This window comes from Falco rusticolus, chromosome 7 (genome assembly GCF_015220075.1).
Source record: "Falco rusticolus isolate bFalRus1 chromosome 7, bFalRus1.pri, whole genome shotgun sequence".
NCBI classification, from domain to species: Eukaryota; Metazoa; Chordata; class Aves; order Falconiformes; family Falconidae; genus Falco; species Falco rusticolus.
This window is the reverse complement of record NC_051193.1, coordinates 41,382,364-41,403,574: the sequence shown is the minus strand read 5'-3', so window position 1 is coordinate 41,403,574 and position 21,211 is coordinate 41,382,364. Positions and strand designations below refer to the sequence as shown.

The following is a 21,211-nucleotide window of genomic DNA, read 5'->3' as shown; positions in this document are numbered from 1 at the left end:
AAGCATACCATTGAGGTCACAGCATGATTTTTTTTTTTTTCCCCTCCCTCTGGTGTGATCAAGTGCTTTTTGCAATTTGATCTGGGTGTAGAAAGAGGACATCAGAAATTATATGCTATGATAATGGGAGATTTTTACTTCTGCTAAAAGATTGGCTGGTACTCTGATACTCTGAACAGCTTCTTTTGGGAGTAAATATGGGGAAGAGAGGAAAAAACAGGTTTCTAGGTGGTACAGACCAGGACAGTAGATTAAGGTGCGATTACACCAACAATTGCAGTTATTTCTTCTCTGTGGTATCTTGGTTCTGTGAGAATATAGGAAAACAGAGGGTTGCTTGCTTTGCTTTTTATTGTTTTTTAATATGGTAAGGCTAAAGGCAGAAATAAGCACATTAAATGTTTTCAAGGACAGCTTCAGGTAATCATTGTTAATGACCTGCTAATGCGTAACATGAGTTGCTTCCACTTCATATCCTCATGTGAGCAAGGCTAAAGAACATTTGATGCTTTGTAAGAAACGGTTGAAATCAGTGAGAATCTCAAAGGAAGTTCAGGGAGCAGGATTTGATACGGTAGCTTTAACACTTCAACCAGCAAACCTTATTTATGTAGTACTGAACTGGAGATAGCAATGACTGATGGTGCTAGCTCACTGATAGGAGCTGTGACTGCATCTTCATGTCCAAGTTTAGTTAGGGGTCTCAGCAGTCGTTATGCATTCCTTCATTAAAAGTATCTTTCCTTCCAGGTTGTGTGGATTCAAATTTGTAAGTGACAGTTTTGCTGGTTTACAGTTTTTCCATTTTATCTCTCTCTCTCTCTTTTTTTTTTTTTTTCCCCTGGATATTAGCAGAAACAAAGGAAACAGATTTCTCTCAAATTCTGGTGTGGCTGACTTAATGTTGATCCCAAATAAAAAGTAAAAAATCTCTCCATATATAGTTCAGAATTTGTACCTCTGTCCTGAAAGAAAAATTGAATATGGAAATGACTTGCCAAATCATGCTGAATTATGTTTTTAAATGTAATTACTGACATATCTTTACAAGGCATAGGAGTATTCTGATTTTTTTCCTCAAGAATCCATTTGTGGATGCAGCTGGCTTTTCTTCTTGATCAGTATGGAGCTCTAGATGCTATTTATAGACTATTTATTACTAAATCTTAATTTGAAAGAAGGCACATGCCTATTTCTAATGAACTTGGAGGTTCAGAATGGTCTTGCCTACATTGAGGCTGTGACTCTTCTTACTGCCATGGTATGGACTTGTGTAAGAGGCATTCATTTTCTGAGTTGCTTTGAAAAAGGATAACTGAGGGAACTAAACATTTCCTTAGTTTGAGAGTAACATGAATCTTTCTGAGCTTTTGTAACCTGAAATTGACACAGCTTTGGTATGTTGTGACACAGATTTGTCAAGGGGAAGTGTGCATTTGTGTCCTACCAAAGAGTCAGCTGTTACACTCTTGGTAAATATATTTCCGTTGCTGACGATGCAAAGCCAACTCTTGCATCTATCCACGAAAAATGAAACAGAAGTTTGCTTTACCCCCCAGGACGTTTTTAGATCAACAGTTAATTAAATACCAGGAAATTGTGAATTGAAGATAATAACAGGTATTAATAGTTAACAAGTCATGCCATTTGTCTGCTTGCATAACTCATGGCAGTACATAAATATTTGATTATTTTATCAACGATTTCCAAATTATCTATGCCAATATGTCTGAGGGCCCAAGAGAAATTGAGGGATTTGATGTCTTTATTACAGAACTTTAGCTGTCAACTGATCCTTCTGTCCTTCCCAGCTATAAGCTTACAGTCCTGCAGATCAGTAGCCCAGAGATTGTCATTTGGTCCCTACTGTGCAGTGTTAGATACTAGATATCGTAGTTTGCCAATTAATATTTTTCTGTTTTGTAACATATAAAAGATTTCTCCTAAGATAGGTCGATCCAGAGACCTTTGTGACCAGTACTGGTGTTCAAGCAGCTGAATTCAGTGCCAGGAACAGCTGAATCTGCATGTGAGCAACTGATGTAGGCTTTCATTCAGTAATCAAATTCTTTGGTTTCTCTCTTGTTTTTTCTTTATCACTTGCAGTAAGATCAGTATCTGCTTAACTGCTGATTTTAATAGCCACTACTGCTAACAAAAGAATGTCACCATACTGTGATTTATATTAATACTTACGGTGCATTTTGCACATGAAAAACATATGGTCTGTGGTGTACTTGATGCCTCCTGTGCTTTGTAGGCTGCAGAATCTGCTCTTCTATCTTTTCTGGCATGCCAGATGAGTGAGGCTGGTTGTCCTGGTTCTGAAGCAGGAAGGTAAAATCTTGGCAATCTCAGGCTGAAGGCTTTTGTTGTCATATTTAAAAGTTCTGGAATACTGTTCTAGGATCTGACAAGATCTTAGGACCATAAAAATAATAACTCTAGGAGTTATTTATTATAAAATCAATAACTGGTTGTTAACTGGAGGAGAATTTTAGTTTGGATTCTTCTTTCTGTCTTCTGCAGCGTTCTGCAACATTTTTCCTATGTTTCTCCAGTTTATTAGTTCTCTATTGTTAAAGCTTATTTGAAAACGTATACCCCATTGCCTGTGCTGCTTTTTTCTTTTACTTTCTTTGCTCTTTGTTCTAACTTTGCAGATGAGTTGCTTGCTTACCTCTGTGAAGCATTTTTGGTATATAATAGGCTTTGTCAAAGACATAGTGCTGCTGCTTTGGCTAATGTCTTCACAAAGCCAGAACAAGATAATCTCCAGGCATGAGATTTAAGAGTACTGGTACATTTAACTCTAGTTACAATAGCAAAGACCTTTTCAAGCACAGATATATCAAGGTAAAGATTTTTCTGTGTGACTGAAGAATAGCAAAGACACGAGGGGAACATTTGCAATGGTCACAGATGCAGTCAGATGCAATAAATACTTCAGAATGTATTTTGAAAGGAAGAATGATAAAGGGAGTTATGAAGAAAATAGGAAATGAAACAAAAGGCTGTACTGGTTAACCAAGGGGAAATGGGAAATCGGGCCATGTTGGTGTGTTACCGTGATAGGGTGACTGGTTTTCTGGGCAGAAAAATAAAGTTCATCTAATCTATCTGGACATCCTCAAAATATTTTTTATATGAGAAATGATTAAGGAATAGGAGAGAACTTTGAGGTGAAGGGAGCTGGCTAAAGAGGAAGGGAAATGCATGTTTCATTTGGGGGAGCGCATCAGTGTGCGTATTGACAGACTGACCTGTTGGGTACATGGAATTTACTCAAGGAGTTTCTTAAAGTCTTTGGACTAATCTTATTTCGTTAATAACTGTGATACAACATTAAATTTACTGATGACACAGTTATTAATACAGAGAGGAATTATGATATCAGGCAGAATGAAATGACCTTGAGGACCAGAATAATTGGATGAATTTACTCATACAAAGTGCAGTACCATTCAGCTAAGGCTACTACTGAGAATTTATACAATTAAAATGGGAGTTAATTAGTTTTAGATCACTGTGGATGAGAGTATTAATCAATCACAAGTTAACTGTGGGCTGCCAGTGTAGTATATTTGGTAACCAAATTCCTGTACAGAAATTCATTCTTCACAGGAGGCATTACTTTCCTGGAATTTTTACTTGCAATACTATATTCCCATCACCTTAATTCAGGAGGGGTGAAGTCAAACTGTAGCAGATACCAAGGGGACTGCTGGGGTGATCAGGGGAATGAATGAAGAGCCTGTTTTAGGAGTGAAGACTAAATGCTGAGCTTAGCTTGTTTAACCTAGGATTAGAGCAGGCATGGCTGCAGTCTTTAAATATCAGGAAAGGAAAAATAGTTTAAAGGACAGCACTGGCACAAGAAGAAACTCAGTAAACTGGCCAACAGTAATTTTAGGTAGGAAATCTGAGGTTTCTATGGCAACCAATGAGTAAAGATTACTTGAAGGCAAAAAGTTGTTAGTTTTAATATAAAGTTTGACATGCATATGACAGATAGTGTTCATGGTTGTCATAGCGAGGAAGTGGACTCATCGGCTATCTCTGTTACGAATATAGCAGTGCCAGTCTTGGGCTGTGAGGCAGACTGGCGTGGCTTGGCCATGTCTGTACTGGTACACTCTTACCTCCCAGGTTAGTGTGCTGGCATCCTCACTGCCTGTGGCGAGGTGCCTGGGTGGGCATTAAAGCCTGGCCTGAAGGAGTTGAAAGATTGACCCTCAGGTCCCGTACCATGCCCGGTATTGTTTAATCTGTTACTGGGTCCAGAGGTGTTTTCCCTTCCCGGTTCATTGTGAAGGGTTGAGAAAATTCCTGGTAGACTGTGATGTAGAACTCCCTACTGATGGCACTGAGATTTTTGTCATTACTATTCCTATTTCTAAAATGTAAATAAATTCTGCTTTACGTGAATATTTGAAAAAATAGTAAACCTGGACAAAAAAAATGTGCATTTTTTTACAATAGGGAATAATTCACTTAAACTTCATAAAGTAGTTTGCTATTAGATCCTATTCTCAGGGCAAAAATCCAACAAATAGCTGGAAGACAGGAGGAAAAATGGTGCTTTCTAGTTACTTTGTTGTTATTCTGTCTTTGTGCATGTGCTATTAACTACTTTTGGACAGAGGGTAGCAGATTAGACACTATAGAAAGAGAACATTACTAGTTCTTACAGAAAGACATGAAGGACACAGTGACTGCAATGTTACAAATGTTATATATTATGTAAAAACAAAAAAAGGATCTTTCCTATGTTCTTGTAAAACAATCTTATTGGAGGGTATTAAGTTAGAGGAGAGAATACGGGAGACCAAGCTAAAGAAGATGAAAGCACAGTGAGTATATTCCAGTGTTCTTTCCTTTATAACCCTTTTAATGATATAGGTGTTCCAACGAGATGACCAAAGTGGCAAAAGAACAATCAGAAATTTTCTGCAAATGACAATAGTAATATGAAGCAACAGTTTCTTAGCAACAAACTGGAAAAAACCCTAAATAATATTTTTTCCTGCTGAGGTTTGTGTATGCTACGTTCCAAGCATTGTTCTGATGTAGACCCAGATTTTTGTGTTTCGTTTACATTAATGTTCTTACAGGTTTGCCTTGACATGAAGATTTTCCGAAGAACCACTGTTTGTGGAGACATTCTTACCTGGAGTATGACTGGAATGAAAAATCTTTTTAAGGTTAAGGCATTAGATGGAACATTAAAGCTGCATTTGTTAAGGGTTTGGTGAACTGTAAAAAAAAAAAAAAAAAAAAAAAAATGAAAGGGGCAAACCATTGCAGGCAGAGGATGCTCATTTGGAAATGGTGAGTGACCACTGATACAACTCTGGCTGTTTCTCAATGGTGGTAAACAGACTGAATTGAACTTCTGCACAGTTTACGTGCTGAGTCCTGAGCCAAACTGTGATTACACAGTGCATAATTACATAGTGTACTTTACGAAAAGGTTGGTTGATATTTTTCTGTGGAGTATGAAATTGACAGAAAAAAGAGGAAATGAACAATTATGTGTTTAATTTTGACCTTTACAGAAACTTTTTGGTAGTCTAAATTAAAAAAAAAAAAGAAAAAAAAAAAGAAAAGATTGCTTTCAAGTTGACCTAAAATATATTGCCTTTTTTCCCCCCTCCAATATAATCCAAAAATATTCTGCTGTATTTTTCCTCCTTTTCTGGTTTTGCCACTCCATAAGAAATTCTGGCTTTTAACCTGGATGGAGTGCAGACATTTAGCCTGAAAGCATTTCTTGGCATGTCTTTCCAAATCCCCCCAAACCAGTTCCTTCATATTCCAGCTGATTCGGGCATTAGAATACATGCTGAGACTTCCTAAATTTTTAACTTCTCTGTGAGTAATTTGATTTACAGGTTAATTCTTTGGGAACATGGAACAGTTAGGGGAGGAAGAATCACAGCCTTTTCAGAGCAGTTTCCAGAAGGCAGACACCTAGCTGCTGGGTGGCAAAGGAGAACTGTGCATCTGTGCAAGACAAATCCCTGCACCTAGGAGTCCTTAGGTCAGGTCAGTGTACTTGAAGAATCCTTCGGGTACAAAGTCCTTCCATCTATTTCATTATTTTTGATTTCATCTGTATTGCATTTAGTTTATTGCTTTCAAAGGCACAAATAACAGGATTTATCTTCTTCCCCTAGGGAGGAGTGCCATTTCCCCAGGTGCTTTGCAGTTGTCTCCATCAAGGGAGGATTATTTAAAATCAGCCCTGTTTTGGCTTCGCAAGCTTACGTGGCTCCTGTGTTAAAATGGAGGTTCCAGTTCACTCTGGATTTCACAAAAGCAGTAAGAAATAGCTCTTTATTCTATTACAATAGCTGTGACAAGGTTAGAATGAAGCTGAAAGTAGAGCTTTATTTGGGGGAAGAGAGTAGTGGAAAAGGGAGGAGCTGCATGTAGCCACAGTGGAAGGGAAGTGATGCGTGACTTTCATCACAGATGAGAATGACAGACCACTTGGGGTGAATATGCCTGCAGATTTACTATCAGAGGGGATTAATTTTTCTATATGTGGTTTTGGAACAAAATATGCAAGCTTTTTTATTATTTTTTTTTCTCCTTCTGTCTGGCAAATCTGTGGGTCAAAAGGAAATGTGTTTATATTGAATCTGGGCAAGATAATTCCTTCAGTGATCTTTATTCTGGTCCAGTATTCAATTTACAGAAAATAATTAATCTTATTTTTATTCTGCTTTTCACATTTCCAGGATATTTGTAAATCTCTTTGACAAAGCTTCCAATTTTGAAATTGATGAGATTCATGCCTGCCCAGTGTGTCCTGGGCTAAGTTAGAAAGATTTTTAAAGGCGTTAAGGGAGCTGTTTACGTGTTTATAAAACACCCTCCTCTTTACTGGCTTACAAAATTTATGTAAAACATACTATGATAAATCAGTCTAATTATGTATCTAAACTCCACATTCTTCAGTCTTTAAAACTGAGTTATGAAATACCTGATTTGAAAACTGCAATGAGTTCGTAATTCAAGGCACACAAAAGAGAATGTCTTTGGTCTCATAAAACCTTTACGATTCATGGGAAGTATTTGCAAGGTGAAATAACCACAAGTTGGCTGTGAAAGAACTTGCAAAAAGAATTTTTCTAACTGAGATTGGGATTGCAGTATGTCTTACTAATACTTAGCATTGGCCGAAGCCTGCATGTCAGGATTCTGAATTTGAGAGGAGAATGTTATATAATTATTCGCCGCCCCCCCCCCCGCCCCCCCTTGTGGAGCTAGTTAGTTACCTACTCTGAGAGGACTTGGGTTCAGTTATAACTATTATATTTGCTGTCTGATGATGTTCTCTGGTTAAAAGGGAATAACGCAAAGGAGATGTTCAAAGTAGTATTTCTTGTTCTCATTCATCATCATGCCCTGAAAACTCCAAATGGTTTTGGTTTCCTATTACATAATAGTTTAATTATTTATATGTACTTTGAATTAGATTTTTCTGCTAGTAATTCTGTTATACATTTTAAATTAATGGAGATGCTTTAATTTTTTACTGCTTTAGTGGTTTAACTGAGCACAGGGGTTTGGCCTAACAAAGGCTCTATTTGGTATGCAGAGAAGTAACACATAAAGGACCACATTTACTTTTTGCTAAATAGAAGCTGAGGTACTTACCAATCATAAAATAAAAGTTAAACAAATTCTGGGCAATATACTACATAGTATTATCTAATCCTTACAGTTTCTGGAATTAATTTTATACTTTATCAACGAAACTCACTGGGTCATGTGGGCATTTCACCGTAGTAGTGAAATGGTTGTGCCCACTGAAATAGGCCCTTGTGAAATATTTACGGGGGGGTGTGTGCGTGTGGTGTGTGTAAACTCCTGGTGTGAGTGTGATTGCTCGGTTGTGTTCCATATGATCATTGCAAAGGCTGCTGTCTTCAGGCCTGGAGAATTACTTAGCTCAGTAGCTAAGTGAAGCTCTGTGTGTTGATTCTTGTCCTGCATGCCTTTTGCATTACTGAGCCACCCCAAAGGAAGCCGTCACACTAAATTTTTAAAAAAGATTTTCCATGCTTATTTGTTCACCAGTCGGGGCTAAAAATGTCATACCTTTATTCTGAAATAAATGCTCTCCCTTGTAGCCCCAGTGTACTGTATTTGTGAGCCAGAACGCTAAATCCTCTGGCATCCAAGGCCTAACTGCCTCCATTGGGGAGGATGTTCACGGAGACCTGCCCTGCTGGAAGTGCCAGTGGTGTGTGACCTGTGCCGGGGAAGGGCTGTAACTGTGAGGCGCACGAAGTTGTGAGGAGTGGAAGCGACACCTTTGGTGTAGAGTTGCGGTTTGCTGCCAGGATGTCCAAAGCTTTTCTTTGGGTTTTTTTTATAGATTAATGTAAAAGCATTCACCGGGGAAGGAACCCGCTTTGGACTTTTCATCAAAACCAGCGTGTTTATAGGTTCCACCTGGGCAATTCTGCTCTGAAATAGCGGTGACAGTGGGGCAGGACTGGTGAGGAGCTCCAGCACAGCTGGAAGGGGATGCTGCCTGAGCTGGGGGGACGGTAGCAGTGGGGATACGGAGCCCCGTGGGCACGGCTGCAGCAGGCCTGGGAGCCGGCGGCTTCCGGGAGGTCGTCGCCGAGGGAGGGGGGAGCCCATAGCTGGGAAAGAGGGGCCCGGCGGGCGGGCGGCCGGGGCAGGCCAAGGGGAGCCCGGTGGGGGCGGCCGGGGCAGGGGGAGCCCGGTGGGGCAGGGGGAGCCCGGTGGGGCAGGGGGAGCCCGGTGGGGCAGGGGGAGCCCGGTGGGGCAGGGGGAGCCCGGTGGGGCAGGGGGAGCCGGGTGGGGCAGGGGGAGCCCGGTGGGGCTGGGGGAGCCCGGGGGAGCCCGGCGGGGCAGCCGGTGCCAGGGGGAGCCCGGCGGGTCAGGTGGGGCAGGCGGTGCCGGGGGAGCCCGGCGGGGCGGCTGGCAGCACCGCGGGAGCGCGGCCGGCGGGGCCAGGCCCCGCGCGCGGTGGCGGCCGCTGAGGGGGCGGCGCCCTCCGCGCGCTCGGTGCCGCCGCGCCCGGGAGCGGCTTTGCCCCGCGGAGGCCGCTGTAGCGCCGCGTTGCCCCGGCGACCGGCTCGGCGGTGCTGGGGCGGCCCCACCGCGGGGGCCGGCGCCGTGCGGGCTGCGGGGCTGCCCCGGCCGGGCCCGGGAGAGCCGTCGCGCTCGCCCCCGCGCCGTCGGGGAGGGCGCCTGGGGGGGCTGCGCCGCGGGACGGGGGCGGGGAGCGTCACTGCACCGCAGCAACCGTCCCTCCTCCCGGGGTGGGGGGGGGCGCGCAGAGGCGGCACCCGCGCACCGCGGCGGGGGGCTGCTCCGCTCCGCGCCCTGCCCCGGTGGGGAGCCAGCCCCGCAGCCCGGGCGCTGCGCGGAGAGACGCCGCCGCCCCCTCCCCGGCCCAGAGGCGGCGCCGTCCCCCTCGCCCCGCGCCGCTGCGGGCAGGGGCGGCCCGCGAAGAGGGGAAACTTGGCTCGCAGCTCCCCCCGCGCCGGGGCACCGGGGGCCGCGCCGGGGGCTGCCGGCACCGGGGGCTGCGGGCGCCGGCCCCGCTGCCTGCCCGCCCGGGCCGAGCGGACAAAGTTTCCCGGCGGGAGGCTCGGCGCGGCGGCGGGCGCTGCCGCAGTGTGTGCGCCCGGCGAGGCGGCGGGCGCGGCCGGGGCGCCGGTCCTGCCTCCTCCGGTGCGATGTGAGACTCGGGGCGAGCGGCGGCTGCCGGAGGCTGTAGTGTTACATGCGTCCGATAATCCTCTTCTCCAAAATGGATTTTAGTCAGAGCAATTTATTTGGATACATAGAAGACCTGCAGGAGCTAACTATTATAGAGAGGCCAGTACGCAGGAGCCTGAAGGTATATACTTCAAAATAGAACGATGCTTTAAAATCAATTTGAAATTGTGTCTGTTTGATTTATGCACAGCTAACTGAACAAGCAGTTTATTTTTTACGGACCAGAATAGTAAAGATTGTTTTCGGTCATTTTGGAATAAACGGCCTCGAATTCTATGTAGCAGGGACTTAGTATTTTCCCTGTAAGAGTATCGTCCTCGAAAAAGAAAAGAAAAAAAAAAAAAAAAAGACTAGCTTAGGTCTTTACATTAATTTATATGTGATTTGTTTAGACTTTAAGTGATTAATAGTGGTAGCGTCAGACATGGAACTGTACTTCTATTGCATTCCGTCTTTTCCTGGTGAAAGATTTATTTGATTGAATTTGAAATACTGGCTGCAGATTTCAGGGATTAAATTCAAATTGCACGTGGAACTATCCCTGGTTGTGTGGGGAGGAAGGGGATGTTTTAAGAAGATTAAAGCGATGAAACAGTAAGGCATTGTAAACTCATAATCTCTATTTCACGCTTGACAGACACCAGAAGAAATAGAAAGATTGACAGTTGATGAAGAACTCGGTGATATTGAAAGGGCTGTTTATCTACTCAGGTATTTCCTAACATTACTGTGAAACACTGCTGACTGTTGTGCTCACACAGAGCTTTTTTAGTGCTTTACTTTTCACTATTACTTTGTCTTTCAGTAGTAGGTTTTTTTGGTGTTTGTTTTTTTTTTTTTTTTTTTTACTTTCTGCTCGTTTAACGTGTAGGCAACAAAAATAAGTACTGTCATGTAAAAAAATTGCATAGAATAGGATGCCTGCATACATGTATAAACGTTTCTTTTCTGAGTTTCTAATATGGCCCTCACCACACTGAGTTGTACTTCATCTTCTTTTCCTCGGCAGTTGATTTTGCAAGATTCCCTAAGTGTTAACATTAATGACACCAATCATTCAGTGATTTCATAGTCACTCTAAGGCATGAACAGTTATCACAGACTGATAACAGAGCTGTTTGATCATACTGTATATGTCTGGGCTTTCGGAAGAGAAAACTTGAGGATTAGTTTTATAGTCCGTAGGAAATACAATAGAAGATACTATATAAATACTTCCCTGTGTTCTGGTGGTGTTTTATTTATTTATTTTATTTTACTTCTTTCTTCTTGTTCTTCAGGATATTTACTGGCAGCTACTTGAATAACTTTAATTTTGATAATTTAAAATACAGATCTTTCAACTACTGTGTAAGTCATCTTTGAGAGTACAAATGTTCTGAGGGATTTTAATTTGAGTTTGCATTTTTAAACAATGCCTAGTAATTGGAGAACCAGCTGCAGCTCCCTCTCAGTTTGCTTATTCTGCTATTTAAAGTGCTCTTCTAGTCTATGCTTGTCTTCAATGGTTAGGGTAGATATTCTCAGTGCCTTAATTTTCTCTTTTTGGGGTCTGTGTCATTATTTTTAGGTAAGCATTTTTCTCCACTGATACTACTTTTGATACTGAGTTTTGTTTATTTTTTCTTTTAATGCTTAACTTTATTAAATAGTAGATTTTAAAACTTGCATTGCTAATAGTTCCTGTAATCAAAGGAGTCTGTTGACTCTAGGGAAATCCAGAGGAAACAAGTCTGCACGTGGTGCATATCATTGCAAAGGATGCATATCAATTTTAGACTGCAATCAGCATAGTTTAACTTTTTTTTTCCTTTTCCTATGTGGCAGCAAATTTCTTTGCTTTTTCCCAATTAAAGATCATGTTTCCAGCATTATGTCTTTATTGGATCATTGCCTTATTAAAGGGTAAAAGGTTCCACTTCATATCTTTTGTCTTACTAATTGCTTTTCACCCTGGCCTTGAACTCCTAACATCTTCATCTGCTTTCTCTCTACTTGAGCAGCTGCTCTGGGGACATAATATTTTTTTTCTTTGTGATGAAGTTTTCATTTTTGTCTCTGCATTGTCCTCATTGCTGAAAGGTAGCTTCGCTTCAGCTTGCCTTGATAAGCTTTTCATAAGTCAATCGCTTACTGTGATTGTCCAGGTATGTTAATACAATAATCCGTTGGAAGCTTTTGCTGTTCAATAGCGTACTGCCTTCCCTGTACTAGAGTTGAAAAGCTGCCTGTAACACAGGTAGTATCCTTTATATAATGTACAAAAGTATGTATTTTTGGCTTGTGTGGCATTTTTGATCTATTATAATACACTACCCCTTCCTGTTCCTGTTTGACAACAATATCAGCCTGGTCTTTTCATGCTTCAGTTTCTCACACAGATGCATTATTTGCTGTCCTTCAGGTTGTCCCTTATGTGGGACTCTCCTTGATTTTATCCAAAAAGACACTGCCTTTTCTGAAAATCTCACCATAAAAATTGCTTTGGTGACATTGAAATGAATTGTTAATGATATCTGTATTGTGCCCCATTTGGAAAGGATGGTGCTATCTCCATATACATTAAGAAATATACAAGAACAATAATAGAAAGAAAATCTCTTCACTATCTAGAGGTAGTATCAAAATACTTAATGTTGTGTCACATTGTCTTTTATATTGTCATTTATGTAACCCTAGTCTGCAGATTGGAGAATTTTAATTTACTGAGGAGGGTGTCTTTGGTATTGCTTGTATGGTACTATGGGGCTGACTAATACTGAGAGAACCTTTGTATAATACAGCAAAGCTAATGTTTACTAATTATTATCTGTGAAAATCTAAAAAGAGCCCTCACATTTTAATGACTTTCATTCTGAACAAAAAACAGCCCAACCACTTTCTTCTCTTTTCACACCAACTTTTCCCTCCAAAACCTGCCCCCAACTTCTCTTCCCCAGCCTTGAATTTAGATACCTTGGTCTGCTTATATGCAGAGTTGTTGCATGTTTAATAATGGATACTTGCTTTTTCTAAATTTCTGCTTCTGAAGTCTTTTACTGTTGTAATCTGAAAACAAGTACATTGACATCTCCTAGTTGAAGAGAATAGTACTGCCTTTTACTGTCTGAGGTTTTTGATGCCTGAATAGTGTTGGTGGTTTGGTTTGGCGTGTGCTTTTTTATGTTTGAGGTGTTTTGGGGTTTTTTGTCTTTTTTTCTTTTCTGTGGCTGATACTTGCTATACTGTGTATATGAGAAGGTATTAATTCCCCAATTCTCATCAGTTTTGTCAGTCCATTCTTTTTTCACCTCTTGTATTTACTTCTCATTTGCCAATAATATTATGGAGTTTCTGGCATGCTCTTCTACTTCTTGATATTGTAAAATTATTTATTCTGCTCATCTAGTATGTATTTGTATCTATCTAATGATTATTTTGTATTTCCACCGTGTCTTGTCTGGCTATATTTAGCCATGATGTGTTGTTATAAATTTTGTAAATTTCTGTTCATTGTCTGAAGTATGACGTGTCTGCAAATGTTCTTAGCATGTGGTGAGTATGTCTACACATTAATCCTGTTTGAGATCTCACTTTCATAGAGATGTGGCTTCATTTTAATGAATTTTCTGTTGTTACCTACCAGTTTGTTTTTACAGTCTAAAGTGCTAATTGTAATTTTGATAATCCTAGCAAGTTTCTCTATTTTTTTTAATTATTATGTTTAGGGGATGACTTTGCTTTCAGTCTCCCTTCCTCTGCCAGTACTATCCTTCAAATAACTATGTATTGAGGTAGTTTGGCAAGGTGATCTAGGTAAAGCTGATAATTTTCAGTCAGATTAGTTTTCAGCTAAATCAACTCCTTGGTTTGGCTCATCATGTGTATATAGAAAGAGTTGTGCAAGGAAGAGGAAAGGACTCGGTAGGTCTCCTGGTGGCCAGAGTCACTTTAATATGACGTAACCATGGGTGAACTTCAAGTTTAGATCATTGTTGCCCAGAGTACTGTTTTAATTAGGTAACATTCTGCAATTAGATTGAACAAGTTCTAATTTAATAAGAATGCGGTAGCAAATTGGACTGTCTTTTGTTGTAATCTCAATTAACCTTGATTCTGGTTGAGGAACTGGACTTCCTTAGACCAGGTTGTTAAGGATGTTTTTTAACTTCCCATTGGAATCAATTGGATTTAGGTACCTAAAAAGGGAGAGGCATTTGAATGTCTAGGATCTATGTTTTACAGCTTAAGCTGGAGTGCTTGGTGGTTTTTGGAGAGTCTAACTGGAATCACTGAAGAGTTGTATTCTGACTGTGTTTCACATGTTGCTGGCCCAACAGAAGAAGGAGGAGAGCAAAATATCTATGTGCATCTCAACCACGTCAGTGTCAAGATTGATGGCTTATCATAATACCATCAGCAGATTCAGACAAGCTGCCAGACTTTGCACTAAAGTGACTGAATAGTTTGCGTTCCACCTGAGGGCATGGTGACCTTTACCAAGACAGTGGCAATAAGCAGCTCAGGAACAGTAATTTTTATTTCTGTTACAAACTTTTGCCTGTAGTCTTAGTTTCCATGTTTTCTGATGTTTGATTGATGTTGCTACTTTTATATGTCTTACTCTAGATCACTTTTTTATGGCATACAGCCAATAGCAAAATATATATTCTTTGCCCGATGTGAATCTGGTTTGGGTATAGCATGCACACTGTGGAGTGGTTTGTTTTCTGAGGACTGAGTAGATTTCCCTAGGGGTTTTACATTGTTGTGTGTGCTATGTTATTTTGTATTCAGCTACTTCCCATTGCTTGTGTCTGCTTAGTGTTAGAGCTTCCAGGCCTTGACATTTCTGTCACACTCAAAACAACAGGGCAATAATGAGTTGTCAAGGTGGGAGATTGAATTATTCATCCTTTTGGGAACATACTGTACTTTGGTTTTGGAGTGATCCTATCTCTAGAAAACAAAATCCCCCTCCAAAACATTTAGCACAGGTTTTGAAGACACAATAGATACTTTATCTAGGTTGAAAGGAATTCAGTGCCTATAAACTTAGCATGTGTTAAGAAAAAACCCACACCCTGTACTTTATTGTAGCCATCCTTGATTAGCTAGAATATTCCTAAATTCTAAACATCCTTTTATACAGAATATGTTGTTAATTGTGAGTGTCAAAACCACTATTTAAAAGATTTTTTGATTTTTCTTCTAGTTTTAGTTTTCATCATGTTAGTTTTGGAGATTTTCTCTGTAGGTGCAGACAACTCACCTTTGATTCTAAACAGAAGCTTTAGTTTAAATATAACTTTAGGAGCTGGTTTTCTAATGGAAACATTGTCAATTTTATTTGTGCTACATAAGCATGAGAACTGGCTACTCTGACTACTTCTGAATTTCTGGCCCTGATGCATACATAGAATACTGAAAGATCCAGCTGTCATGCTAAGTGCGTTGGAGAACTATTCTTTCAACTATAGTGCCAAGCTGTAAATATTAACATAAAAAGTATTTCTTCAGCCTACATGCGCACACACACATATCTTTTATTTTGTAAATTACAACTTCAGTTTTATAAAAGTTTCATTCCTGATGGACTTAGTTGGATGGATTAATTAGTTGCTTGGCCTTGACTCTGTTATGCAAATAAATTATGTATATGAAATTTATTCTTTTACCTTAAAGTGAAGGGTGTACCTTTAGTCTGCTGGAATGACACTAAGTCACATAAATGCTTTTGTTGATCCTGTTTGCTGAGTAGAAACTACAGCTGACAAACCAGCTGTAAATATACAGACCAGAGTTAATATAGTGCTCTGAGAAATCTTAATAAAAAAAAAAAAAAAAGACAAGGAGAGAGGAAAATCTTCATTTCAGTTCTCTTTCTTGGGCCAGTCAGTGTGGGAAGATTGCAGGGCCAATCCTTTCCCCCTTGTAGTGTTTGTGCTATGGTTTTGTCCGTGTACACATTGGGGGATTTATCTGAGACAAACCCTGAACATAGTTGTTAGTTTTAAAACAGGTCGACTGTGTGACCCAGGACTTTGTGCACCTTAAAAACGACCTGTTTCAGCACGAAGGACTTGAGTAGAGTGTGGGAACAGTGCTCAGGAGTGGGTGAAATAGCTTTGAGATTTAGCACTATGTTTGTCTGGCTTATCATATTCTTGAAGCTAAGGTTTCCTCGTGTGTAGTTTACAGTCAAAGTAAGTTGAACGAAGCTTTTCCTATATCAGAAAAAGCAGCTCTTCTCTCCTTTCCTTACATGACTGTGTGTTACTGGCAAATTTTGTGTGCCAGCACTGATGTTATTGCAGCCATGCAGTCTTGGTCAGTTTAGGGAACCATTGCTAATTCTAACAAATTTTTCAGGTACTTTCTTCCAACAAAATGTGCAACTGCATGACTGCTCATGCTACTATAAGCTGGAACATGAGCAGAGAAGATGTCACAGCTGGTAGATCACTCATCAACAGCAGAACAGATTTAGTTCAACTTACTCTAATATTGAATCTGTACTTTGAATCTGTGAAGTCAAGTACTGGTTGAAACGACCAGAGAGTATAAAGTATCAACTGCAGTGTATTTAATGAACCCTTTGACATTACATGGATTTCTGGAAGACTACCTGAAAGCTGCAACAAGATCAGTGGTGGCTCTTCCTTATGCATTGTCAAATTATCCTCTGGAGATGATGTCAGTTACGTTTATGTTTCAGAGTATGTTTCTATAAACAAAGTTGAAAGGACTGTGGGTTTTCTTGACTTCTAAAATTTGTTCTGTTGCCCTGGGGAAAACCGTATCATGCTCTCCTAGAGAAGATCTGCATAGGAATATCCAGCTAAATATTTACAATGCTTCTTTCTTTCTACATGTCAAATCACATACAGGAATAGCATGTTTCTCAGCAGGAGACTGAGTCTGTTTTATTTTTGTTTAGATGAGAACTGGCATTTGATAATAACTTTAACAGTTGCACAGTTCATTTTGTGATAGCACATAATTAATACATAAGTATAATAATTCCCTTTATATCACCTTCTGTGGAAAGTTCCAAGTGTTTACAATGTTTTGTACTTGTGAGGAGCTTTTATCCTTGTGCTTGCTCAATGTTACTACTTTATGTTTTTATATCCTTTGCCTGCTTTGGCAAGAAATAATAGTATTGTACCAGTTTACATCAAGACCTATGGATGCATCGAATGGAAACTGCATGAGGATGTAGATGGGAAAATATAACGTTTTGTATTAGAATATATCAAAGGTACAAACCCTTTAAAAAGCAGGTGAAGCTGTCCTTTTATGACAAACCTGAGAACACTTTCACACGATGGTGCCCTGATGAATGTTGCGTGCTAGTGACTGAAACAAGAGTACCTAGCGGATTTTCTTGCAAATTCCTTCTTGTATTTTGAGGACTACTCTGTTGTAGACATAGGAAGCCCTTCACATGGCATGTTCTGGTGCTTCCATGGCCCTGCATTCTGACTACTTCATTTGCTGTCGACAGAGAGAAGCAGTGGCAGTTAGTACTGGCCTAGCTATTCTTCCCGTAAAAGCAGTAGACATTTCAGCTTTGTGAGTATAAGGATAGTAACGTGTACCATGTGTATCAAAAATCTGAGTACTCTGAGACTTCCAAATAATGATTCTTAATGCTGATATACCACATATTTTTACAATAAGAGTTGTTTTAGATACTCCTCTGAATCTCCACAAAATGAGGCAGATAACACATTATATAGTGTTGGTTCACATTGCTGCACTTTGAAATTTTGTGAGAGGGGAACCTGTTTTACTGAGGTGAAATCCTGATCATAATTTAAGGACTTCAGGAACTAGGACTTCAGGAACTAGGACTGCAGGCCTGGGCCTGTGTCTGTGCCTCAGCTGATGTGCTGTGACAGGAATAATTTGGAATGAGACAAGAAATAGCTTCATCGAGATTTAAAATTAATCCTGTTCTCTGGGGTATACTTGTAGAACTGTTTTATTAAGCTATTTTTAGAGTTAACTTTAGTAATAATGTTTTGTCTTTGCTCCACCAGCTGGTAGTCTAAATGCCAACACCGTGGTAAAGTTACACTGGATCTTTGTCAAGCTTCAGAGCCCAAAGCTTTATGCCACAGGAAAGAAACCAAGATTATTTATCACTTAAACAGAAATTTTTATACCAGGAAAAGGGAGTGGGAATATAGACAGTTATTGAGACTAAGCAATTCAAGTAGGTCTCCATTATTGATTGAAAGCTTCTCCTACGTTGTTAGGAGCATCATTTTAATCTTTCAGGGCCCTTTTTTGTATAAGAAAAATTCTCTTTAGGTCTTGAAGACAAACTCTAAAATAAATTGGAAGTAATTTCTATAGTGAGGATTTCTATTGGCAGTGCCTGGCAAAACCCATATTACAGCTAAAGAACCAACTGTTTAAAGTATACACAACTATAGGACTCTGCCTCAAAAAGAAGGTGGCTTCAGATTCCAAACCTGATGCCGCAAGTGGCATCTAGCCAGAGTAACGTCCTCAGGGAAAGATTTTTAGAAATAGGCCAGCGATGAAAAAACAGGAAGAATCTTTTCATTTGAACATGATAGTGATAGGAATGCTACTTAAGTAAGTTCTCAAAACTCACACTTTGAGAGTTAACATGTCACTGGTGTTCTTACATCTTGATTCTGCCGTGCCCCCCCCCCCCCCCCCCCCCCCCCAATTACCTTTCTAGATCAGGTTGTGTATGGGTCTTTGCAGTCTGAACAGTAGAAGTATCTTTTACAGGCTTTGAAATGAAGGGTTCTCTAACTTTTATGCCCTAGTCTGTTAAAACTAGTTTTACATGGCGCTCACGTTTGTTGCAGTTCTTGAAGTTTCTCCTCTCTCCATGAATAACCTTGCGGGTCTCACGGAGACACTTTTTGTCTAGATGGAGTCTTTCTCATTGAATGTTAATTCCCTATAGCCTACCAGATGAGCACCCCTATCCATGGAAGAAAAATGTCTTTCTGCTTTATGAGTCATAATAAAACAGAATGAGAAAAGAGACAAAGAACCACTTGGAAACTTCTGCTAGATCTCTTAGATACATCTGTCTGAGGCATGTTTTGTTGCCTCTGGCTGATACTTTTACACAAGCAGGAAAATGTACCAGATATTTCTGGTACATGTTATTATTTGAATGGATTCCTGATGATGCAGGTATTCTTACCTAAATTCTACCATTTAGCTTCTTTTGCATTCAAATAAATGTTTCAGTGTGTTTCTTTTTGCAAAGTGTTATCCTACGAGGGGTTAATGTTAATGAATAAATATACCATGCTCTGGATGTATTCCTCCATATCTTGGTAGCAGTTGTTTCGGGAGCAGTTTTCTTTATTCCATGTTGCATGACTGTGGGTTCTGAGAATGTGTACAACTCACATGTGCAGATTAGCTGCGTCATTCCTTGTCAGTCCTATCAATTCACAGCAGGACCAAGAGGAATTACTGTACTTTATTGAACTTTTATTCCAACTTTTTTTATTTCCAATTTCCAATATTTATTTATTTCCAATTTCCAATATTGTTGGAAACATCTTGCCCATCTACGCCTTATATAGTAATAGATTTTAGATGCTTACTCCTTTTCTAACAGACTATGGATAAACAATACTTCTCAGTCATTGTATAATTCCAAAATTACTCTTTATTTACAGAAATATGCTACAGTGTGATTTCAGTCCCAGTGTTTTCCTGTAATTCCTACTTTCTTGTTCTTCCACTGTTCTTAAATTTACTATAACATAGGAAAGTCAGATTCAGGCTGTGTGTAAGCAGGGATAGATGAACTGACGTGAATGGAATTGCATCATTTTAAGTGTGTATGAATCCAAGGTGAGTGTAATAACTAGGGGTCTTGTTTTATTGACTTTGTCTACTTAAGGTAGCTGGGAAGGTATTTGTAGGACTTCAGACTTTTTTTTTTTTTTTTGTTAACCTTACATTTTCTGTAAGATTATTTAAATGAAGGTGACCAGCATCACCAAGTCAAAACAATCTATAATGATGAAGAAAGAGTGAAGCATCAAAGAGCATATAGTCTTACGTTCTTTCTGTTGGGAGTGTGTGTGGGAAGAAGTAATTTATCTATTCTTCTTGTCCTTATCCATTTTCCAATAAACTTCCAGTTTAAGAGAATTCTGGCTTTGCAAATAGATCAATACAGGTATTTTTTTTATAAGGTATTTTTCTCATGGGTTTTTGAAGTTGTCTTCTGCTTTATTGTGAAAAAAACCCACAGGATTTTTTTTCTTTCCCCAGCATACCTTAAATTGGAATAAAATAATGTGGTTTTATGTTTTTAAATGGTAACGCACTGTAACTTTGAATAAAATTGCAAAATTGGCATGTGGTGTTCTGTGGTATTACAGAAGCATGAGGAAGGGTACAAGCAGAAAGTCTTGGAGCCCGTGTTTTTGCTTATGAGAATAGCTTTGTATACAAATTGTCAATTATGTCCCTAGTAAAAGGTCTACGTTTCTTGAAGTAAAAACAGTGGATTAATTTGGGTAGGTATCAATTAGCTTCCCCCCCAATCCGATGACTACTGTTAAACAACAAAGAACACTAAGCACTGGAGCCATCAGTTTATACTAAGATTAAATAGTTGTTCAAAGCTGTCTGTAGAACTCCAACACATTTCTCTTTACCAGCTGGAAGAAGAGCAGGAAAGTTGGATTCAAGCTGGGTCAAAGCATTGATAACTCAATTGATATAAACAGAGCTGCACAGTAGGAGAAGCACTGTTGCACTCGGTGATATTATTGCATTTTGCTTGCTAGGGGTTATATCTACAAAATGGGATGATTTACTATTTACCTGTTCTGTAGGTAACACAGCATAGTGTTAGACGAGAAGTGCAGTTGACCTGCAGGTGGTCTGACTTTCCAAAGTAGTATATACTCTCTCTATATTCTCTTCTCCCCACCCCCACCCCCCAAGTGTAATTGCTTGGTAACTTCTTTTACCAAGAGTATATTGAGAAAGCTTGACCAGGGACAGTAAGGAAATGCTTTAAAAATGCTAACTATAGTTTTGTTGTAATTATGAATTAATTATATTGTCTCTGACAAAATAAACATGTAAAAGAGAAACCTGAAGGGCATCTGCCTTAATATATGTATTTTCTTGGTAATATTACATTGTTGGGCAGGCCTGGAGATAAAAATGCTGGCTTTAAAAGGAGAAACAGAAAAGATGCCATTTTCACTGCTGAAATTGTAACTGAGCTTTTTGAGGAGGAGGATTTATGTCCATATTAAATAGCAAAACATGAGTCACTGCCTCATTGCTGCTTGTACCAAAATTCTTCTGTTATAAACAGTTAATCTCGTTTATGTAATTTCATTTGAAAGCTCAGGATTAGGATACCTATTTCTCTGCCATTTGGGAGCTAGAAGTTATTCAGGGTATAGTCTTCAGGGCA

General features: G+C 39.9%; 1 protein-coding gene across 3 annotated transcripts in view; it reads left to right on the top strand.

Annotated features, from left to right (window-relative positions):
* Nucleotides 1–9,326: 9,326 nt before the first annotated feature.
* The window catches only part of PPP4R4 (protein phosphatase 4 regulatory subunit 4), a 69,442-nt gene continuing 57,557 nt past the window's right edge, over nt 9,327–21,211 (top strand). For all 3 annotated transcript variants that reach the window (XM_037394667.1, XM_037394666.1, XM_037394669.1), the window contains exons 1-2: nt 9,327–9,895; nt 10,412–10,485. In XM_037394667.1, the coding sequence (XP_037250564.1) occupies nt 9,779–9,895; nt 10,412–10,485 (191 nt within the window). In that variant the 5' untranslated portion in view covers nt 9,327–9,778. The remainder of the gene's footprint in view (nt 9,896–10,411; nt 10,486–21,211) is intronic.